The sequence below is a fragment of the Vicugna pacos genome, chromosome X (genome assembly GCF_048564905.1).
Source record: "Vicugna pacos chromosome X, VicPac4, whole genome shotgun sequence".
Taxonomy (NCBI): domain Eukaryota; kingdom Metazoa; phylum Chordata; class Mammalia; order Artiodactyla; family Camelidae; genus Vicugna; species Vicugna pacos.
Window position 1 is genome coordinate 57789012 of NC_133023.1, and position 23049 is coordinate 57812060.

General features: G+C 35.1%; 1 protein-coding gene across 4 annotated transcripts in view; it reads right to left on the minus strand.

The window, feature by feature from the left end:
• Positions 1-23049, minus strand: part of ZDHHC15 (zDHHC palmitoyltransferase 15) — a 111359-nt gene that overhangs the window by 18408 nt on the left and 69902 nt on the right. For all 4 annotated transcript variants that reach the window (XM_072955851.1, XM_006217166.4, XM_072955852.1 and 1 more), the window contains 5 exons: positions 22818-22850; positions 21966-22086; positions 17516-17648; positions 15803-15929; positions 11259-11362 (listed from right to left, as the gene is read on the minus strand). In XM_072955851.1, coding sequence (XP_072811952.1) covers positions 11259-11362; positions 15803-15929; positions 17516-17648; positions 21966-22086; positions 22818-22850 — 518 coding nt within the window. The remainder of the gene's footprint in view (positions 1-11258; positions 11363-15802; positions 15930-17515; positions 17649-21965; positions 22087-22817; positions 22851-23049) is intronic.

Genomic DNA, 23049 nt, shown 5'->3' on the forward strand with positions numbered 1-23049 from the left:
CCTGAGTAATCTTTCCAAAATTTCTCTTTCATTACATCAATATGACTCAAGACCATAAAATTAATAGCTATTTCCTACTGTAGCAAATCTACAAAGTCCTCTACTATCTGGCCATATCTTCTCTAAGATTACTGCTCACAACCCACAACACCTACCCAGTACGTAAGAATGGACGGCTTCCTCAGTGTTCTTACCACTGTCAAGTCATACTTCTTACATGGAATGCAATGTCCGTCTTCTTAGCATCTATCCAGATGTTACTCATCCTAATAACATCTAGCTAAAGTCCTGCTGCTTCTTCAAAACTTTCACCACTATAGCCCGTACAATTTCCCCCTTTACTGACATATGGAGTGTTTAAGCATCATTAACAATCACACACTTACCATGTGTACCATATAGTACTTAGCACAGGGCTAAAGATTACATTAGGTATGTAATTGATAACATCACTTCTATGGCAATAGCACATTAAATCTTGTCTTAGACTTGTGTGGTTTTTGTCTCCTTCCCTACAATTGCAAATTCTTTGAGAGTAAAGGCCGCCTTTTATTTATCTTTATATCCCACCAGAGTACCTTGTCTGAGGTGTACTTCAGGAAATACTGTCTGAATTGAACTAGTTGTTTGGAGACCTGGAATATTTGGTACACGTGTCAATTCAGGGCTCAGGGTTGGCAATGCAGGTAGAGCAGTAAAATGAACATCTATTACAAGATTAACATACAGAAGTCAGTTGCATTTTTTCACATCAGCAAAGAAATATCAGAAAATGAAACTAAAAAAAAATCCCTTTTAAAATCACATAAAAAATACTTAGGAAAAAACCTGACCAAGGAGGTAAAAGACTTATACTTGGGGAACTACAAAACACTGACTAAGGAAATTAAAGATAATTTAAAGAAATAGAAAGATATCCCATACTCTTGGACTGGAAGAATTAATATTGTTAAAATGGCCACATTGCCCAAAGCAATCTACAGATTTAATATAATCCCTATCAAATTACCCCAGACATTTTTCACAAAACTAGAAAAAGTAATCCTAAAATTTATATGGAATCACAGAAGATCCAAAATTGCCAAAGCAATACTGAAGAAAAAGAATGAGGTTAGAAGAATAACCCTCCAAGACTTCAGGAAATAATACAGAACTACAGTAATCAAAACAGTGTGGTATTGGCACAAAAACAGACATAAAGGATCAATGGAAAAGAATAGAGAGCCCAGAAAAAAACCCACACACTTACAGTCAATTAATCTTTGACAAAGACGGCAAGAAAAACCATGGAGAAAAGATAGTCTCTTTACAAGGGGTGTTGGGAAACTGGACAGCCACATGTACATCAATGAAATTAGATCACTCCCTCACACCATACACAAAAATAAACTCAAAATATCATAAAGACTTAAATATAAGACAAGACACTATAAAACTCCTAGAAAAAAACATAGTCATAAGCAAAACAAAATGACAACCTAAGGAATGGGAGAAAATATTTTCAAATAATGCAACTGACAAAGGCTTAATTTCCAGAATATATAAATAGATCATACAACTTAATAACAAAATACAACCCAATCGAAAAATGGGCAGAAGGACCTAAACAAGCAGTTCTCCAATGAAGACATACGAATGGTCAATAGGTATGTGAAAAAATGCTCAATATCACTAATTATCAGAGAAATGCAAATCAAAACTACAATGAAGTATCACCTCACACCATTCAGAATGGCCATCATTCAAAAGTCCACTAACGATAAATACTGGAGAGGCTGTGGAGAAAAAGGAATCTTCCTACACTGCTGGTGGGAATGCAGTTTGATGCAGACATTATGGAAAGCAGTATGGAGATTCCTCAAAAGACTAGGATTAGATTTACCATTCAATCCAACAATCCCACTCCTGGGTATATATCCAGAGGGAACTCTAATGTGAAAAGATACATGCACCCCAATGTTTATAGCAGCGATATATACAATAGCCAAGACATAGAAGCAACCTAAATGTCCATCAACAGATGACTGGACAAAGAAGTTGTGGAATATTTACACAAGGTAATACTACTCTGTCATAAAAAAGAATAAAACAATGCCATTTGCAGCAACATGGATGGTCTTGGAGAATGTCATTCTAAGTGAAGTAAGCAAGAAAAAGAAAGAAAAATGCCACATGATATCACTCATATTTGGAATCTGAAAAAAAAGGGACACTATGAATTCATCTACAAAACAGAAACAGATTTGTAGACTTAGTAAACAATCTTATGGTTACTGGGGAAAGGGTGTGGGAAGGGATAAATTTGGGAGTTTGAGATTTACAAGTGTTAGCCACTATACATAAAAATAGATTTTAAAAAAGGTTCCTCTATATAGCACCAGGAACTATGTTCAATATCTTGTAATAACTTCTAGTGGAAAATATGTGAATGTATGCATGTATATGCATAACTGGGATATTGTGCTGTACACTATAGATTGATACATTGTAGCTGACTGTACTTCAATTAAACATAAATAAATAAATAAGACCCCCTCAAAAAAAAAGAAATTATAGGCAAAATATTTTCTCACATAAATCTTAGCAATGTTCTCCTAGGGTAGTCTCCAGGCAACAGAAATAAAAGCAAAAATAAACAAATGGGACCTAATTAAACTTACAAGCTTTTGTACAACAAAGGAAACCATAAGCAGAACAAAAAGACAACCTATGGAATTGGAGAGAATATTTGCAAAAGATGAGACTGACAAGGGCTTGATTTCCAGAATATATGAACAGCACATAAAACTTAATAGGAAAAAAACAAACAACCCAATCCAGAAATGGGCAGAAGACCTAAACAAGCAATTCTCGATTGAAGACATAAAAATGGCCAATAGGCACATGAAAAAATGCTCAATATTGCTAATTATCAGAGACATGTAAATCAACACTACAATGATGTATCACTTCATGCCAGTTAGAATGACCATCATTCAAAAGTCCACAAATGATAAATGCTGGAGAGGGTGTGGAGAAAAAAGAACCCTCCTACACTGCTGGTGGGAATAGGGTCTGGTGCAGCCATTGTGGAAAACAGTATGGAGATTCCTCAAAAGACTAGGAATAGACTTACCATTCAATCCAACAATCCCACTCCTGGGCATATATCCAGAGGAAACTAATTCAAAAAGATGCATGCACCCCAGTGTTCACAGTAGCACTATTTACAATAGCTGAGACATAGAAGCAACCTAAATGCCCATCAACAGATGACTGGATAAAGAGGTTGTGGTATATATATATAATGGAATACCACTCAGCCATAAAAATAAAATATTGTTATTTACTGCAAAATGGATGGACCTGGAGACTGTCATTCTAAGTGAAGTAAGCCAGAAAGAGAAAGAAAAATACCATATGATAGCACTTATATGTGTAATCTAAAAAAAAAGATAAATAAACTTATTCACAAAACAGAAACAGACTCAGACATAGAAAGCAAACTTATTGTTATTGGGGAAAAGGGAGTGGGAAGGGATAAATTGGGAGTTCGAGATTTGCAGATACTAACTACTATTGATAAAGTAGATGAACATGTTTCTCCTGTATAGCACAGGGAACTATATTCAATATCTTGTAATAGCCTATAATGAATAAGAATATGAAAAGGAATATATGTATATTAATGTATGACTGAAACATTATGCTATACACCAGAAATTGACACAACATTGTAAAATGACTATAATTTAAAAAAATTTAAAAAGAACATCCAAGATATTACTGCATAAGGTACATTTTCCAAGAGCTAAGGGCATAGCCACTGCCTTCTTATCTAGGAATAGGAGGAAATAGTCCCTTGGAAAATACCTAGCTACCCAAAAGAGTAGCCCCTCCCTAACCCAGTGTACTATGATGTTTTCAGTGATGAGACCTAAAATTTTTACCCTTGAGTAAAGGCAAATGACAAATGTGAGAACAGGTTGTTTAAAGCCTGGTGGTCAACATGCTAAGTGGGAGTTATAAGAGGGAACAACTGGTGTACCTAAAGAGGATACTTGAAGAAAGAAATCTGGTTCTAGAATATGAAAATATATTAATAATGTAAGTTTATAGTGGCGTCTAATATATAATATTTCTTCTTCAAAAGGAAAAGAGCCACTTGGTGAAAGATTATTCAGCTTGACTTTTGACTCCTCAGGATCAGATAAGATCATAGAACATCACACCTTAGAGCTGAAGATAGCTTAGAGATCATGGAATTGAAACTGAGGTCCAGAGAAGTGAAGAGACTTTCCAAAAGTAACACAGTGAACCTAGTGGAAGAACTGGGAAATGATTCCCATGCGAGAGCTTTATCTATTTTTTTTCCATCATTCTATTTCTGATGAAAGATGCACAGGAACTAAGAAGTTTTCTTTCAAATGGACCTTAAAAAGATCTACAAACTGAAAAGTAAATAAGAACAAAGGAGACACACTGGGTGGTATAGTGGTTAAGGGTTTGGCCTTTGGAGCCAGATTCTGTCACTGACCAGGTGACTTTGGGCTTCTCTGTGCTTGAGTTTCCTCATCTATAAAATGAGGTAATTTAATATTTACAACTTACAAAGTGATTATGACTCTTAAATGTGATAATGCCTGTAAATCACCTGGCATATAATAGTCATTCAATAAATGTTCATTGTATCCTTTGATTCAAACAATCGTCTATATGTCACCTTATTTTGCTGGGGTTGCAGGAAATAATGAAATGAAGGTAATGAGGTCTCTAACTTCAAGAGTCCCTATCCAGTTCCTTACCATCCAAACTCTTTGTGAGAGCCAGGTTACTTTCTTCATCACTTGGCTTGGAGTCTCATGCATTATTTGTGGCTACCCTTGTATCTTCTGCCTCTTCATTCTTTGCCACCAACCCAAATCCTATCTAATATTTTTTGTAGAGGGAGGGGGAGGTAATTAGGTTTATTTATTATTATTATTATTTATTATTTTTAATGGAGGTACTGAAGATTGAACCCAGGACCTTGTGCATGCTAAGCACGTACTCTACCACTGAGCTATACCCTCCCCCTTATCTAATCTTTAATGCCCAAATTCTACCCTCTCTTTAAATCCTTTCCTTACCAGATCAGCCTACAGTAATCACTTTCCTTAAGTTCCTGTAGCGCAAACTTTATGGTTCTACTCATTTCGTCAACATAATATCCTGTATTGTATTTTGCCAGTCAACATTTTGTGTCTGTCTTATCTCCTCAAATAAATTTAACAAATTGTTAATTTCTCCCTTTCCCTTCTCTTTTTTCCTGTAGATTCTTGGTCAACCAGCCAGACATTCTCCCCCAGAATAGTACTGTCTCCTATATGTAAGAATGAGAGAAAACAGACTTTTGGAAAAAAGCCACACTTCTAATCATCCCAAATGTGTAATCATAAGTATATGACTCATGGGAACACCATGTTTGTAATATGTTAGTATAGGCCTATGTATCTTGAATTCCTATACAGAAAGCTGGTAAAGAATTGACTAAGAGCAGGGACTCTTCTATAGTTAGCTCCACCTATTGCCACTATGCATGGGAATAATTAAGGGCACTTTGGTGTCACTGAAGGAGTATATTTTTTAATGTAAAAAGCATGAATTTAACTTAGGATCTCACCTAAATCCCGTGGTAATATCTTAAAGTTTCTCAGGCATAATCATAGAGGTCCTGCTAGACCCAAAGAACTAAGTGATAAGGTAATTTCTCTTCAAACAAGACTCAATGGCTGTCTCTGACTGGGAGGTGATTGCACAGAATATCACCCAGAGATGCTTCTAAACAACAAAGCCCTTGATGTGTAAAGCCTCTGGTCTCAGAACCAGAGGTCTTCTATACAGGATATACTTAGAGAGTCTGAGTTCCAATGATGCAAGGGGCTCTTACCCTTTTAGAAGGTAAACCATTTTAGAAGGTCCAGTGATTAGAGCAATGTCTGGTATAAAATAGAACTGTGCTTTGATAGCAGTATCATTTCATCATTTCCTAGAACAACATTATCCTCATACCATGCCTCTGTTCAAAAATCATCAGTAGTTCCCCATTATCAATAGAATAGAGTTCTTAAGTCTTATATCAAAGGCCTTATCCAATCTAACACCAAGTTACTTGCTGAATTAATCTAACAGTCATCTTCTATATGCATCCCTATTTTGCAAGAGTTGCAGAAAACACTGAAATGAAAATGATAAGGTCCCTGACTTCAAGCAGTTCCCATCCAATCCCTTACCATTCAAACTCTTTGCTGGAGCTAGGCTACTTTCTTCATATCCCTCATATCAAGCTTGGGGTCTCATGCACTATACCATGTGACTTTCCTTTGACTGCTGTTTCATTTCTTGCCACAAATCCAAATCCTATCTCATCTTTAAAGCCCAAATTCCATCTCTTCTGTAAAGTCTTTCCTGACTAGCCCAGCCCACAGGAATCACTCTCTTCTTTGAATTCCTATAACACAAACTTTATGGTTCTATTTATTTGGTCAATAATGCATCCTATATTGTGTGTTGTTAGATAGCTTTCCATGTATGTGTTTTATCACCCCAAACAATTGTAAGGCCCTTGAGTTCAGAGACAAAAATGCATTGTGCTCCTTATGGGTCCAATGTCATACCTTTAATATGCTCTCAACAAATACTAGTCTATTTCTTTTGTTCTTTTTTCTAATGGATTATTTACCACAGCAGTAGAAACTAACAGATAGAAAATAAATCAGAAATCTCTTCTAACTTGAGCAGTTACTAATGATCTCATACAAATAAATTTTACCTAAAAAAAGAAGTAGAAAATTAGGCTATATATAAAGCATATAATATGCTAGAGTCTGAAGTCAATATTTTCCTGGGTAAGTGTCCAGCATTTGACAAAGAGTTTAATTCTTCTAATCCCTGGTTATCACTTACACCGAAAGTTGTAGTAGCAAATTCAAGCAAATTTTTGTTTTTCATATAGAGATTCTTTTTACTTGATAAAAATATTCCCCCTGGAATATACTCAATTAAAATTATCAAAATAAACTAAAGAGTTGGGTTTTAGTCTCATTAGCTAGGAATAGAAAGCAATTTCGGTGAGCTAAGGAAATCTTTGTTCTTCTTCTGCTGGATTCTTTTAAAATGACTTTCTTGTCTTAATACATTGATATGGAGTAATTGGAATAGGCTGTGCATAATTATTATGTACCCTAGGACTTGATCCTGACATGGAACTCCCTACTGGATTCTCAAACCAGTCTGGTTGAAGAGCTGGGTGAGAAGGAGGCAAGGACCTGGTTCTACCTTCTTTACTAGGAAATAAAGGAAATAAGGCTAATGGATAGAGATCATGATGTTATAACTGAAAGATGCTAACCTTGGTACTTATATCAAAACCAAAACTGAGTTCAGCTCCTGACAGATAACCACAAAATAGACGTTCTTAGCAGTATTTTTGAAGACTCCAATCTGTGGATTTGGACTTGGGAACATTGAAAAGCAGGTTACTATGAGTTGAGGTTCATCCTAGAGAAGAGGGGGATCTGGGAAGTTCCCTGTAAACTGTAGGACAACTATTCTATGGAAAGCTCTGACCCTTTGTATCAGGGTTAAGTCTAGACTCTTAAATATTTCATGGCTACCAACCAGGGCTCAGGTGACTTGCTTCCTATACAGCCTCGGCAAATTCACAGCTCATGGGAGTGTGTGTAGGAAGATGTCTGGTCAATCATACTATACATTATTACATAGTTGAATTTGGCCTTTGCTGTGGGAGGACCCCAATATGAAGACTGCAGGTCACTTCAAGTTGCTTATTTGAGTCAATATGAAAGCAAACCTCTCATTCCTCTTGGTAAGATCTTGCAAAGTAAATTTTCCTAACAAGTGGGTTGTATTTTTATTTATCCTAAAATATTTCTGGATGAAACCTCTCCAGAGCTAGGAAATATCATTATTCAATCAGTGGTGGTGTTAAAAGAGTTCTTCTCTCTTACAAATGGAGAAAAAAAAAGCAACGACTCTGTTATTGGAGTCTTTGCCAATGTCTCTGTTATGTTCACTGCCTAAAGAATACTGACTGTGGCTACCTGCTCTGAATTATAGGGATGCTGTATCTTAAATGTCCATGATCAAATAGTTGAGCAACTAATCTGAAAGGGTGATGGCTGGAAAATGGCATAGGATTTGTTACCTGCTGAAACAATAAAAGGACATAAAGCATTCAGAAAGTCACAAGAGCTATAAAGATTAAAAGAATACTGAGAAATAACCTCTGTAAGAACATATTAAGGAGCTAGGATTACTCCTCTTGAGAAGGCCAAAGAGGGTTCTTCAAGGGAGTCATATACAGGCAAACTCTGACTTATAGCAGTTTGCATTTAAGACTCATCCTGACAATCACATCCATTTTATTCTCATGACATTTATGGCAGGTAGGGCCAGAGAGGCCACTCATCCAGTTAGGAAGAAATGGATCCCAATTTTTGAATAGAGCAGAAAGACTTATTTTGTAATCTCTGATTTTTTAATGCAAGGTACAGGGAAATTCATAATGAGTAATCGAACAGATATTGCTGCATCATTTCCTCAAAAAGCTTAAATGTAGCCCTGTCTCTTAGAAGTCTTTAAAAGATGCCTGTTAAAATCTCCTCAGAATAACATATAGATTTGTCACTTTTTTAATTTTATTTTTTATTGAAGTATAGTTGATTTACAATGTTTCAGGTGTACAGCAAAGTGATTCAGTTATGCATATATATACATATATATATTCTTTATCAGATTCTTTTCTATTAAAGGTTATTACAAGATATTGAATATAGTGCCCTGTGCTGTGCAGTAGGTCCTTGTTGTTTACCTACTTTATATATAGTAGTGTGTATCTGTTAATCCCAAATTCCAAATTTATCCCTCCAATCTGTCCCTTTTGATTTGCACATTTTTCTATGCATTTGTGCATTAATCTCATCAGAGAAGCCTATCTAAATTTCTTGACTTCATAAAGGTATTTCTTTGCCTTGTACATTGCTGTACTAAAATAAGGCAGGGATTTTAAAGAAAATAAAGACTTTTATAGTTCCTGACTGTGATATTATGTATTTGCTTAATAGGTCATTATTTTTACATATTTTATCAATATATATTTTTAGAATATTTTGCATTGTCTTTTGTACAAGTACATCATTTATAGTAAACTAAATATTATATTTTGGGCTAGGAATAAAACCTGATATTATTCCTTAAAGAAATTAAGTTCAATACACATAATTATAACTTACAGCACCTTCCTCAGGAATCTAAGATGTTAAAAGTACAAGGACTATTTGTAGATGACCAATTTTGCACAGAAAATGGGGGCAACTGAGGATAACACAGAATCAATTGGACAAATAGTGCAGTACAAGAACCTGTGTTATAGAAAAAGTACAGTTTTCTAATAGTTAAATTTGTTAGATACTGGAATGGGTGATAAAGGAGGGGTGTAGAATCCCTTTCAATGGACTTAAAAAAATCCTCACATATCTGGGATGGTATAGTGGTCTTGCTAAAGCTAAAGGCAGTTTATAGCCAGTGATTTTTACAATTTATGTAAGAAGCAGTTGGATGCATCATATAACAAGATGGTATACAATCACAGCACTGTGCCTTAAATGTACTTGTCCAAAGGACAGACATATTATATTGGAAAAAATCCAGGATTTGGAATTAGGATACCTTACTTTGAGTCCAGGTTCTGCCTTTTTCTTGCTATGTGATTTTGGACAAGTTATTTAATGTCTCCAAATCTCAGTTTCCTCAGTTATAAAATGGGAATGGTATTAATAATTATGCCTACTTAAGCTGACAGTTGTGAGGCAAAGGATATGAAAAAAGTACATGAAAGTACTCTGTAAACTATAAAATGGTATACTCTTTTTTATGATGGAATATGTTTGAAAAAGTCTGGAATTGGGAACTGCTTCAAGAAAATAATCTCTTATAATGTAGTGATGCATCTATACTTAAAGTATTCCACTTGTCAAAATAAGGTTCAAATATGAACAGTTTTTTTCCCACTGTGGATATATTTCAAACTAGGTTAAGACTCTATAAGTCTCTGATACTAGTGTTTGAATTTCTTAACACCAAAATAACAGTTCTTATTACTTATAACTGCTGTAAGTTAAAAGTCTGTTCAGAAACTCTGACAGCTGAAGGATGGTAGGTAAAAATACAGTCCATTGTTCAATAAAGAGTCAGCAGGAGGTGGTAAAGAAGTTGCTTGTGTTATAACTTTATTCGGCTGGGTAAGAATACTTTCTTTTGTGACTGGATTTGGGACTGTTTTGTCTTCCTTAGTCTTAGTAACAATGCCTTATTCAAAAGGACTCCAGGTAGAAAATCTAACTAGGTAGACATTTAGAAAGGCCGTTTCCCATCTCTACTCCCCACCTCAATGCGTTTCCAGGCCCTTATTCAGCTGCATTCATCCCAGGTATAATTTGTGATAACACAAGTTCCTACTCAAAATTTCTGTCAGCTACTGCATTATCAGAACCAGCTGGTTTTAACAACATAAACAAATGTTGGAGACACAGTAGTAAGCACAGCATCACATGGTGTCATGGAGAATAAGTGGCAATAGGGATACATGGCATGAAAACTTAGCTTTTAGTTCTTCACAGGAAATCTCAATACAACTCAATAATCTTGTGGGAGAAAGGTGGAGGGCAAAGTTCTGCTTCCTTATTTTTCCTTTGAGGACTATCTTTTAGAAAAGTATACTACACGGATGTGTATTCTTGCCTCCGAATACTACCTTATTGTTTTGCATACTTAGACCATTCTAAAGGGGGAATGGGAATGAGATTTAAGAGAATTTATCCAATGTGCATGAATTAGGGTAGAGAAAGGTGAGCTATTACCCACTGATTGGATCAATGCAAGTGAAGCACCACAAGTGACAACTGGCAGAATTGTTTACAAACATGCACAGCACTGTTTATTATGTTTCCTGATTTATGAGATTTGTTATAAATTATAGTATCACAAAGCTGGTAAGGAATCTTCCAAGCTGTTATCTAATCCCACCTAATACACCTATATTTGCTAAACAAATCTGGTCATACTTGCCCTTCTCCATCCAAAGGGCACTTAGGACGTTGACATGCTTATATAATCTTTCTGTACACTATTTTCTCACTACACTATGCTCGTTGTGTTATAGTCTTTATTGATGCTTGGTCTGCTGACTGGAGAAAAGACTTCCTTCTGACCCTACTTACCTCGGTTGTCATCCTCATTGTCTTCCCAGGGCTCTTCATTTGCTAGCAATGGGTTCTGTGACTCATTCATAGACCTCATAGGGAAGGAGTGTCCATCACCAGGGCTGGTGGGGAAATGAAGGCAGTGAGATCTTGCAGCTAACACTGACTTTTTATGAAGGTAATAACCCTATCAGAAATAGGAGGGGGTTCTTAGAAAGATTAAACCCATTTAACTTACTGGATAAAGCCATGTTGGAATAGGCTCTTACAATAGCACCATTTAGTTGCTCTAGTGATCTCAATTTCTATATCTTGTTTGTCTGCATCAGTGTTGACTATTTCTGTTTGTAAGCAACTCTTTAACTTGCTTCTTACAATGATGAGTATGGAAAAATGTACACAAGGCAAGCTTTATATGTATCATTTAATGATGATTCAAATTTACATCCCATTATTTTATTGCTTTGGTTCTAAATTTTCAAGAAAATTTGGAAGATTCAGAATCATCTAATTCAGTGGAGATAAATTACTGTGAATTGGTGATAGATAATAATAATGTCTGAATATGCTGTTATTTGGCTTATATGGCAGAAAGGTTATTAGGAGCTGGGGAAAGATACAGAGTAAGGCATCTCTAAGAGTGCAGATTCTGGGAGCAAGTATGTGCATGTGGGATCCACTTTGTAGATATCTATAGGATATAGATATCCTAAGGCATAGGATATATAACTAGGGCCATCTCCTTGGTTAACCTGTGGCCACTAGCAGATGAGATGCTTTGGAGGGAACTGAGATGGCCCTTGCTAGAGTGGATTACAGTTTGAACATTTGACTATTTATCTGAATGCATTCCATATTTATATTTGACTGACTTTGGGATTATTCATTTGATATTACCTATGCCTTTTCTCCTGTTCATGAATGTGGTTAATTGGAAGTTGACAGATTTTACTGATAATTCTCTACAGAGGATGTAACTATACTGATTATAAGTGAATGGGCTTTGAATTTTTCTTTTGTTCTTTATTCTAGAGAAGACTCATTTGGGACCTCCCTTTGGCATACAGATTGTATGTGTTTGTGTATATATGTGTGTGAGTGGGGTGTAAATAATTACTGGTAACATTTATTAATCAACATTACCCATTGACACAGTTTTGTCTTGTGATTTATAGCCAGGACAGTAGGATATCCCACAGCTCTTAAATAAGTGAGACTGTAAAACACTAACTGGTACAGAGGAACTATCAGGGTAATATGTGATGAGGATAAAATTTTCCTTAATTACTACCCTGCTCCAACAAAATTTCCTCAAATAAGTGAACACTTGGATATATCCCTATCTGAGGAATGGATCTAAAGGGGACTGTAAGAAGGGTATAAATAAGCTCTCCCCTAGAGCTAGTTTAGCTGATGGTAGTTGAATCAGATTCATGAAGTCACTCATAGCACACAAGCTTATCTCTCCTTCATTGCTTTCCCTTCATTTCTGTTGCAGTTCTAAAACTTACCTGCAGTCTTGAAATCAATGTTTGTTCTTGCTTAAATTAAAAAAAAACTTTTTTCTTCATAAAAGTATTATAAGCATTTACCCCCAAAATATGAAATATGGAGACAAGGAAAATAATTTCTAAGACTACTGCCTATACCACTTACAGCATTTTGGGGATATATTTCCCCTCTGTTGTTTTTCTTATGTATATATTTGTATATATTAAAAAAACATAAGAATCTCCCTGTCCATTGTCTCAGTAATTCCATTTCTGAGAATTAACCTAAAGATAGAGAGAAACTAGGCACAGAAATTTTCATCATGGCATTATTTCCAGCCAATAATTAGGAAACAATCTAAACATCTGACAATATGGGAATATATATTTAATTTAATTATACATATATTTAATTTAATTATATATTTATTTTAATTATATATATTTAATTTAATATATATAATTATATTAATATAATTTAATATATATATAATTTCCCCACTAGATGGAATAAGATGTAGTCAAAAGTAATGGCTATAAAGACTATGTCACAGTTTGTCGACTCTCACCACTTCTATTCAACATAGTCTTGGAAGTCCTAGCCACAGCAACCAGGCAAGAAAAAGAAATAAAAGGGATCCAAATTGGGAAAGAAGAGGTAAAACTGTCACTATATGCAGATGACATGATACTATATATAGAAAATTCTAAAAGTCCCACACAGAATCTACTATAGCTAATAAAAGAATTCAGCAGGTTAGCAGGAGGTTAGCAGGATACAAGATTAATGTAAAAGATCAGTTGCATTTCTTTACACTAATGATGAATCAACAGGAAAAGAAAGTAAAGAAACAATGCCTTTTAAAATTGCACCCAAAGTAAAATACCTAGAAATAAATATGACCAAGAAGGTGAAAGACTTAAAACATGGAGAACTACAAAACACTGATTAAGGAAATTAAAGAAGGCCTAAAGAAATGGAAAGATATTCCATGCTGTTGCATTGGAAGAATCAATGTTGTTAAAATGGCCATAATGCTGAAGGCAACCTACAGATTTAATGCAATCCCTATCAAATCACCCAGGACATATTTCACAGAACTAGAACACATCATATTAAAATTTATATGGAATCACAAAAGACCCAGAATTGCCAAAGCATTACTGAAGAAAAATAATGAAACTGGAGGAATAACCCTCCCAGACTTCAGGCAATACTACAGAGCTACAGTAATCAAAACAACATAGTATTGATACAGAAACAGACATATGGATCAATGGAACTGAATAGAGAGCTCAGAAATGAACACACAAACTTTTGGTTCATTAATCTTTGACAAAGGAGACAAGAATATACAATGGAATAAAGACAGTCTCTTCAGCAAATGGTGCTGGGAAACTGGACAGCTGCATGCAAATCAATGAAGTTAGAATACTCCCTCACACCATACACACAAAAAAAACTCTAAATGGCTTAAAGACTTAAACATAAGACAAGATGCAATAAATCTCCTAGAAGAAAACATAGGCAAAACATTATCTCACATACAACTCAGCAGTGTTCTCCTAGCAATAGAAATACAAGCAAAAATAAACAAATGGGACCTAATTAAACTTACAAGCTTTTGCACAGTAAACAAAAGTAAAACAAAAAGACAACCTATGGAATGGGAGAAAATATTTGCAAAAATGAGACTGGCAAGGGCTTGATTTCCAGAATACATAAACAGCTCATATGACTTAATATGAAAAAAACAAACAACCCAATCTAAAAATGGGCAGAAGATCTAAACAAGCTATTCTCCAATGAAGACATATGAACGGCCAATAGACACATGAAAAAATGCTCAATATTGCTAATTATCAGAGAAATGAAAATAAAAATTACAGTGAGGTATCTCCTCACACCAGTCAGAATGGCCATCATTCAAAAGTCAACAAACGATAAATGCTGGAGACAGTGTGTAGGAAAGGGAACCCTTCTACACTGTTGGTGGGAATGTAGTCTGGTGCAGTCGTTGTGGAAAACAGTATGAAGATTCCTCAAAGGACTAAAAATAGACTTACCATATGATCCAGCAATCCCACTCCTGGGCATATATCCAGAAGGAATCCTACCTCAAAAAGACATCTAAACCCCAATGTTCATAGCAGCACTATTTACAATAGCCAAGACAAGGAAATGGCCTAAATGTCCATCAACAGATGACTGGATAAAGAAGAGGTGGTATATTTATTCAATGGAATACTATTCAGCCATTAAAAACAACAACATAATGCCATTTGCAGCAATATGGATGTCCCTGGAGAATGTCATTCTAAGTGAAGTAAGCCAGAAGGAGAAAGAAAAATACCATATGATATCACTCATATGTGGAATCTAAAAAAAAAAAAGACAAATGAACTTATATATAAAATAGAAACAGACTCAGAGACAAAGAAAACAAACTTATGGTTACCGGGGGGAAGGGGGTGAGAAGGGATAAATTGGGAATTATAGAATCGCAGATACTGACAGGTATATATAGAATAGATAAACAAGTTTATACTGTATAGCAGATGGAACTATGTTTGATATTTTGTAGTAGCCCACTGTAAAAATAATATGGAAATGAAAATATGTATGTTTTTGTATGACTGAGGCAATGTGCTCTACACCAGAAATTGAAACAACATTGTAAACTGACTATACTTTAATAAAAAAATAAAGACTATGTCACATTAAGGGGAAATACTTACTATATTTTAAATGAAAAATGTAGAATTCAAAATAGTATGTACACTGTGATTAAAAATATTTACTAATATACATAGAAGAAAAACAACAGAGTTGTTTACTAAATTCATTTATAAAAGACAGGTATGAGCTTACACTTCCACAAACAAAGCATGATAATACCTATTTTATGGTGCCCTCACCTCCTGACTCATCTTTACTAACCTAGAAATGAAAAACTCCGATGAAAAGTATTACATCGGACTGATATCTGCTGCATAATACAGTCGAAACTGAATTTGCTACTTCAAGGCATGGTCCAGCATCAACTTATTTCAGTGGTAATAATTACCTACCTGGACCCAATAGGTATTAACCAGAACTTCTTTTTATCTCCAAACACCTGCTGGATATTTTTGATGAAGCCAAGGTTGAACCCATTTTTCTCTGGGCCACTTGTAAACACAGGAGTACAGAAGGCCTCTAGGGCATGGTAAGGGAGTTGAAGAAAAGAGAAAGAGAACAATGATCAGGACCATTATTATTTTACTATTCTTCATGAATATGACTTGGTTCTATGATATCTTTTTGCTGTGGTAGCATAGGCCCCCCCATTCTTAGTTATTCCTAAATTACTTAGTAAACAACCAGTTTAATCACTTTAATACAAAGTAAATTTGTTATTAAATACAAAGAATTGGTACTGTCCTTTTTTTAAAAAAATGGCAGAAGAAACATATAATGGTAGAAATAATTGAGCAGTCATGAGGGTAGAATATATTTTGTACTGCATGAAAGAACAAATACAACAGCACTTTATTTGAATCTAAGTAGCAACAACAGCTAAATGGCCTCTATCTTTAGAACTGGGACCAAAGTAATGACACGTAAAGAGATGGTAATGACATTGTTTTGGTTTTGAAACATTTCATAAATGAAGATGTTCACACTGAAGCCTGCAGTGCAAGAAACTGAGTTTTACTCCAGAAAAAAATGCCAATGGGTGAACTATAATCACCTCAAAGACTACAAGAAATTGGACCATGTTAGTGCACATTATTTTTAGATACATATTTATCCCATTAATCAAACACTTTCACTGTTGAACTCTGGCTGCATCTGGCCATTTCCCATTTGTTCTTTGTTTTCAGACTCGTTATCATGAAGCTTTTAGTACTATTCTACTTCATGGCTGATTTCTAAGCCAAATGTGCTAATCTACCACCCCAGAAACTAATTGCTACATAGATATTTGGTTTAGAAAATAAATACTTTCTTAGCTGTTAGCATTATTAGCTAATGAGTTCCAAAATCATAGTGGCTTTTGCATTAAACTTTCCTCAAATTTATCTTAACTAAATATTCAATATTTGGACACTTTCTCCTCAACCCTCATGCATTGATTCATATGCAATGTAAATATTTGTTTCACCATAAAAAATGTTGCACTGGAATGCATTAGAAATATAGTTCTCCAAATAACAGCCCAGAGTATAGAGTAATGGACAGAGAAAAATTTTAATTTCTCGTGCTCCTTTTCTGGAGACTTACTTATTCAGTGTATTTATCTCATTCCCACAGTCCCTACACAGCTCCTTGATGACTGTAGATATTCAATGACTTATTGGTTTGGATTCTTTCTCAGGACTCGGTTTTTGGATGTGCTCAATAAATAATATTCTTCTATCTTTATTGACCTTCACCTCCTCCTTCTGATGTCCCCTTCTGTACTGATTCTTCCTTGTACTTCCTTATGTGAACACCTTGCAGTGATTTTTAAGCTGTAAATCTGAGGAACTATTACCCAGAATGAACTATCAAAAAACATGGTCATTTTTAGTTTTGTGTGAGACTCCAATCACTAGTGCTCCCTGTAGTCTATAAGCGTCATTCACTATGGCTTTCCCATTTGGTAGAATGTGTTTACATTTGTCTCCTTTTGGAGGCAAAGAGATGTCACTACAGCTATAATGCTTTGTTGGAAGTTCTTCTCTTCCTTGGGAGCAATCCAAAGGTCACAGGGATATATATTCATATGTTTTTTTTCTAGTCCTAATATTCAGTCTTACCTAAGGTGGTTTTATTTCTGCTGACAAGCCAACAATGGTAACCAAAGAGAATCACAAGGCTGACAAAAAACATGCAGGCCACAAAGAGGAGGAAAAGGACATGGAACTTAGAGCGAACACTGGGTAATTCCCCCTAGAAAAGAAATAATAAACAAACAGAAACAAAGGATTAAAGTTGTGAGGTTTGGCTAAGTATTCTATATAGGTTAGTACTTTTTTCACATGTACAGAATGTCTAGCTGTAATTAAAACAATAGATTTTGTAAAAGTTTTACAAAACAGTTCTTTCTGTGGATGACCATACCTCACTATGGATATGCTTTCAACCTACACAGCCTAAAATGGATCTTTGCTTAAGTGCAGTTCAGTGTAAAATAGAGTATATAATGTACCAGTTAGAAAAAGGTAATGTGAAAAGGATATACTCAGCCCATAATTGGTATGCAACCTCTTACAGCTTTCATCCATTTAGTTTGTAAACTATGAGTCATTGACTAGAGGTCATCTTGAGGTGATACGGTTCATCCTCTTGTCCCAAGGTGGGTTACTCTGGAATACTTTACATGTCATGTTCCACTGGATGTTAGTCTGTTGAAAATGTCCCAGTGATATTTGTAGGAAAGTTAAATAACATAGGTAGGATTTTTAAATGTTCTATCTTTAAGTCATGACCTGATTTTAAAACTACTGCAAATTTTGTGTGGCTGTTTTTTTATAGTTGAAGTAGAACGTGCTGATGTATTACATCCTGTGAAACAGCCGTTTAGACAGTAAAATCAAGCAAGATTTGATAGGCAATTGTAAAATTAGGTAGCTAAAGATTTTTTTATAGTTAGCTGGGACATATTATTTTCCATATGGCAACAGGTTTTTTTTTACATTTAGCCCTAGGCCAGAATGAATTTTCTAAAATTCTATAGCATGCACGGTACGTAACATTTTGTCTTTTGAAGAGAACTTTAGAAAACATTTTCAATTTTGGAGTAAGCAGTTGGGAGAATGACTTTTCTTCATTTCTCCATTTGCTGTGCTGATCATTGTTTTAGGGGTGATGAATTACTTTGAAATATTTCCAAATGCTCTCAAGGAATAAAGTTAAAGGTGATTCTTGGTTGAAGTGGACCTTAACACTAGGATCTGGTTCTACCCCAGTTTGGAAGGAGAATGTTAAGGCTTTGAAACACTTGGCAACACTTCAGATAGTACAGACTTTTTTTCCTTCTCTTAGAGGACATTTTTAATTTTCATGTAAGGAAACATTAGGAATCTTCCAGAGTGTATGTATTTGAAGGATGAAGGAAGATAAGTGGACATAAACCACTCGGATACTTTCAGCTGAGGGGTGGTTTGGGTGAAATTTGTCTGGGGGAAGAACACCTCAGGAAATAGCTACCCCAAGGACTTTGACCTTCAGGAACTTTAATGTGAAGCTCCCTTTTGAAATGATCCCTTCACAAAATCTTGGCCTAAGCACCAAAACTAAATTTGGTTTTTGTTCACTTTGTTTTGAATTTATAGGAAAGATTTTGTAATGGTTTTTGCCTGGCTTGGTATTTACTTTCATAATTTCTACTTTTTTAGTATGTTTGTAAAAAGCTTTTAAAGCTCACATTTATTTCACTTCCTATATTTCATGTTTAAATAGACAATAGGAAATGGCTGGGCAGGAGGGTCTGATATAAGGTAAGTTCACACACTGAGTAGCTGAGTTAAAAGCATTTTCCTCCCCCAATTACTCTTACAGAACTCTCTTCTATCTGCCAAAGCATATCTACTGTGTTGTTCCTTGATGAATCCATAATATTTAACTTTTTTTGTTAGAAGATTGTGATGGTCGTATGTTCAAAATTACCTTCTCAGGAAATAACCAGACTAAATTACTCAAAGCAATAACCACCAGAAACAGTTTAGGGGAATATTGATAGACTAATACTACCATCTTAGTTCTAAAATAATTCATAGCCTCTCTGAGGAGATTCATGGCCCAGTGTGGGAGGTGTATATTACTACTTTTTTGTAAGGCAAATATCAATTTCTTATCTAAGTAGCTACTCTTTAATATTGAGAGGAGAACCATGATTTGATAGTCTTCTGAATTCTTTATTCCAAAGGAGCTGGAGTTTCTTTATAGTAGGACTGTAATGGGCAGTAGGATATGGTGCAGTGTTTAAGATTACCGGGCTTAGGGTCAGAAAAGTTAAAATACTCACTATGAAACTTACAAGCTGGGTGATCCTGAGCAAATCACTTAACTATTATGAGCCTCAGTTTTATCATCTTTAAATGAGACTAATAATTCCTGCTTTTACCTAGTTTACAAGATTGTGGTGAGGATGAGATAATAGATATGAAAGTGCTTTGAAAATAGTAAAGTATCATACAAATGGAGGTTGCTATTCTTAGGAGTATGGCTAGTCTCCTTGACACATGGCTTTTAAAATATATGTCAGTGTTTACTTTTCATTTTAAGGGGAGACTCAATTTAAACTGAGAAGACCATCTTTAAACCACACCAAAGTGCTCTCAGCTCAAGAGACTTCAAAGAAGCATTTCTCTGAACTGTCAAAGCCCTTTTCATTATAAGGGCAAACCAAGACAGGTTTCCTCTCTTCTCGTCTGTTAAGCATGAGCTAGTCTATGGTGGAGAAAATAATGAAGGAATAGGAAATGGGCAAGGCTATGTTCACTCCTGATATTGCTTGTGGATATTGGCATATTTCTGGTGATTAATTCATATCTAGATATCTTTCAAGAATGAAAGAAGCATTCAGCACCTGGCTGGCATTGTGTTACTTGATTATTGGCTGACTAGGAGGCCCAAAGGCAAAGTGTGTGAAATACAACATTGTTTATTCTGTTATGACAGTAAAGAGTAGTTCTTAAAGAGTAGCCTACTGTGTTAAGGACCAAGTAATGTCTGTAGTGAAGGTGAAGGCTGACACTTTCCATGCTGAGTTGGATGCAGTAGATATTCTTTAAGTTCAAGGTGGTAGCTCAGTGTGTGAATTAAATGCCAAACAGGTCATGGAAACCTGAGCAATAGATAAGAGATCCTGTGATGTGGAAAGGGGCCAATAGACTCCAAGATGATGAAGCATTTTATATTTGGGGAAAATTTATGAGAAAATTTATTTCTGCTTGTATTTTTGTATTGCTGAGATGAAGATTTTGATATCCATTATATAATTCCTGATTCTTAAAGTCATTAAATATCTGAATTGATTAAGCAAGTTGAAGGGAGAGTGGAAAGCCCATATCACTAAAATTTTCTACACTATATTTTTACACTAGTAGGAATCAAATTACTGATTAATAATTTAAATATTCTCAGCTATTCATGTTCTTAATGCCTTGCCTTTCTCTTTTTTTTTCTCCATTTGTTATAATCTATATTCTAGTCACAGGATTTACGTACTTTACCTCTCCACCTGAGGTGAGATATTGCTGTTACATAGGCTCTTGTGCAATTCCTAAAGTAATAACTAGTAACTCTGCTCACATGTTTTTTGCTATTCGGGGACAGTTTGGACAACCTTCATCATCATGGCTCATCATGGAAGGTTATGATGTCTTTCTTAGTAACTGTAGTGTAGTTGTGGGGAAGATGTCTTCTGGAGTCCATTGGCATGAAATTAAAAAAAAAAATCACTCTACTGCCACCAGACCCTGTACACATATGTAAACTGAAAATCTGCCTTCAATTCTTTTGGAAATAAATAGATATAACTGATACCTTCGAGTATAAGAAAAGTGAAAACAGGGTTTTTTTAAGATTTCATTATAATTATTGGACTCACATTTTGAAAGGTAAAGTACTTTTAACATCTGTTTCATTTGATCTTGGCAATGAGCCTGTGAAGCAGATGGCAGAACCAGTATTAGAACACAGTTCTCCTAATTCCCAATCCAGGGTTTGTCATACAAAGTTCAAAGAAGACTCACTATCTTCATTTTGGTCTTTTGTGTCAATGAATGAGTGAATGAGTCAATGAATCTTTCTGTCCAGTAGGAATTTTGCAGCTCTCCTTTGAACAGGGAATTAGAAAGTATTTTCTAACAATGAGGAAGTATTTTGTTAGCCATTTTTCTTAAGAAACTAGGGATTTAGAATTAGTTGCAACATTTTCAAACCTATAATTGGTAAGAGGTAGATTTTAAAAACTTGACTAGATAAATACAGTAAAGAATCAGTAAGAGTCAAGAGATTAGGTTCCTGATGGCCCAACAAGATATTTATGTGTGATAGAAAATTATTTAACTGGAATCTAAATAATGGATTCCTAAATCTCCAAATATTTAACATGGGAAACTTATTTTTGTGCCTTCCATTCTGATTATTTCAGTATTAGCTACTTCAAAATGTGAAAAAAGATAATGTGAACAATATCACAGATTGGAGTAGGAGTGTATTTGTTCTGAGTGGGGAATCCTTCAGGATTGTTTAACTTACTCTCCAGTATTTGATGAAATAGCTGAAGACTGTTGTAGCAATATACAGGCAGTAGAGAACAGAATAAGCTAAGAACTGAAGGAAGAATTTGTAGTTGGAAAATCCAATGCAGTTATTAACCCTAAAAGAAAGAATATAAAAACTAATTTAAAATCAGGATCCATTAGAACACACTGATACACAATGACATAATGAACTAAACAATGGAAGTATGTTACTGCTGTTGCTTCATTATGTGTTGTGTAGAAACTCAACAGAAATAGAAGTCCCTTAATAGGAACAGACTGGAAAAACAAGTTCATGTCTTACTTGTTTCTCCTTTGATTTACAGACACAGAGACACTTGGCCTACCTAATAGTTCTGAACTGGTTCCTGACACACCAAAGCAACCTGGATCTTGGATGCTGAAAACCTACTACAAACTCAGCAGCTATACTTAGTATAGTGTTGCTCTTTATAGTTAGATGATTTCAGACTGATTCTCTAGAACAGACATACAAAATTTGGAAAACTGCCTAAGCTAATAATCTGGAGTATTTCAAACATCAAGACAGCTAACAACAGAACTGAATTGTATAATGTCAAAGAGGAGAACTTTTGTGCTTTCTTTCATTATTATAGCTAATGGACAAGAGATCATTAGCTCTGAGACACTGGGAATTCACTACCTTACCTTTGGTGGTTATTTATTCTTGCTTTAAAATGTTACCCCTCCCCTGTCACCCACACAAATACAAACTTCAGTAAATGATGGGAGCATAAACAGGCAATTTACAACTATGCTTAGGAAAGTAAGCCTATTGAGCAACTTTGACCCTATTAGAAGAGAGAAACAAATCAAAGGGACATACCAAGGACAATGGTGGTCCATCTTTAATACACACCTACAAAAGGAACAGAATACAGTGTGATAAACTTCAGAATTGAACTCAAGGTATCACCATTATTTTTACATGGTGCCAGTACACTCATTCCCAGATTTCTACTATAGCTACTCTAAAACTATTGTGTTCTGTTGTTCCTAGGATGAACCAATCACACCACTTTTGAGGATAATGCTGGAAGCAAGTTATATGTCTCAAA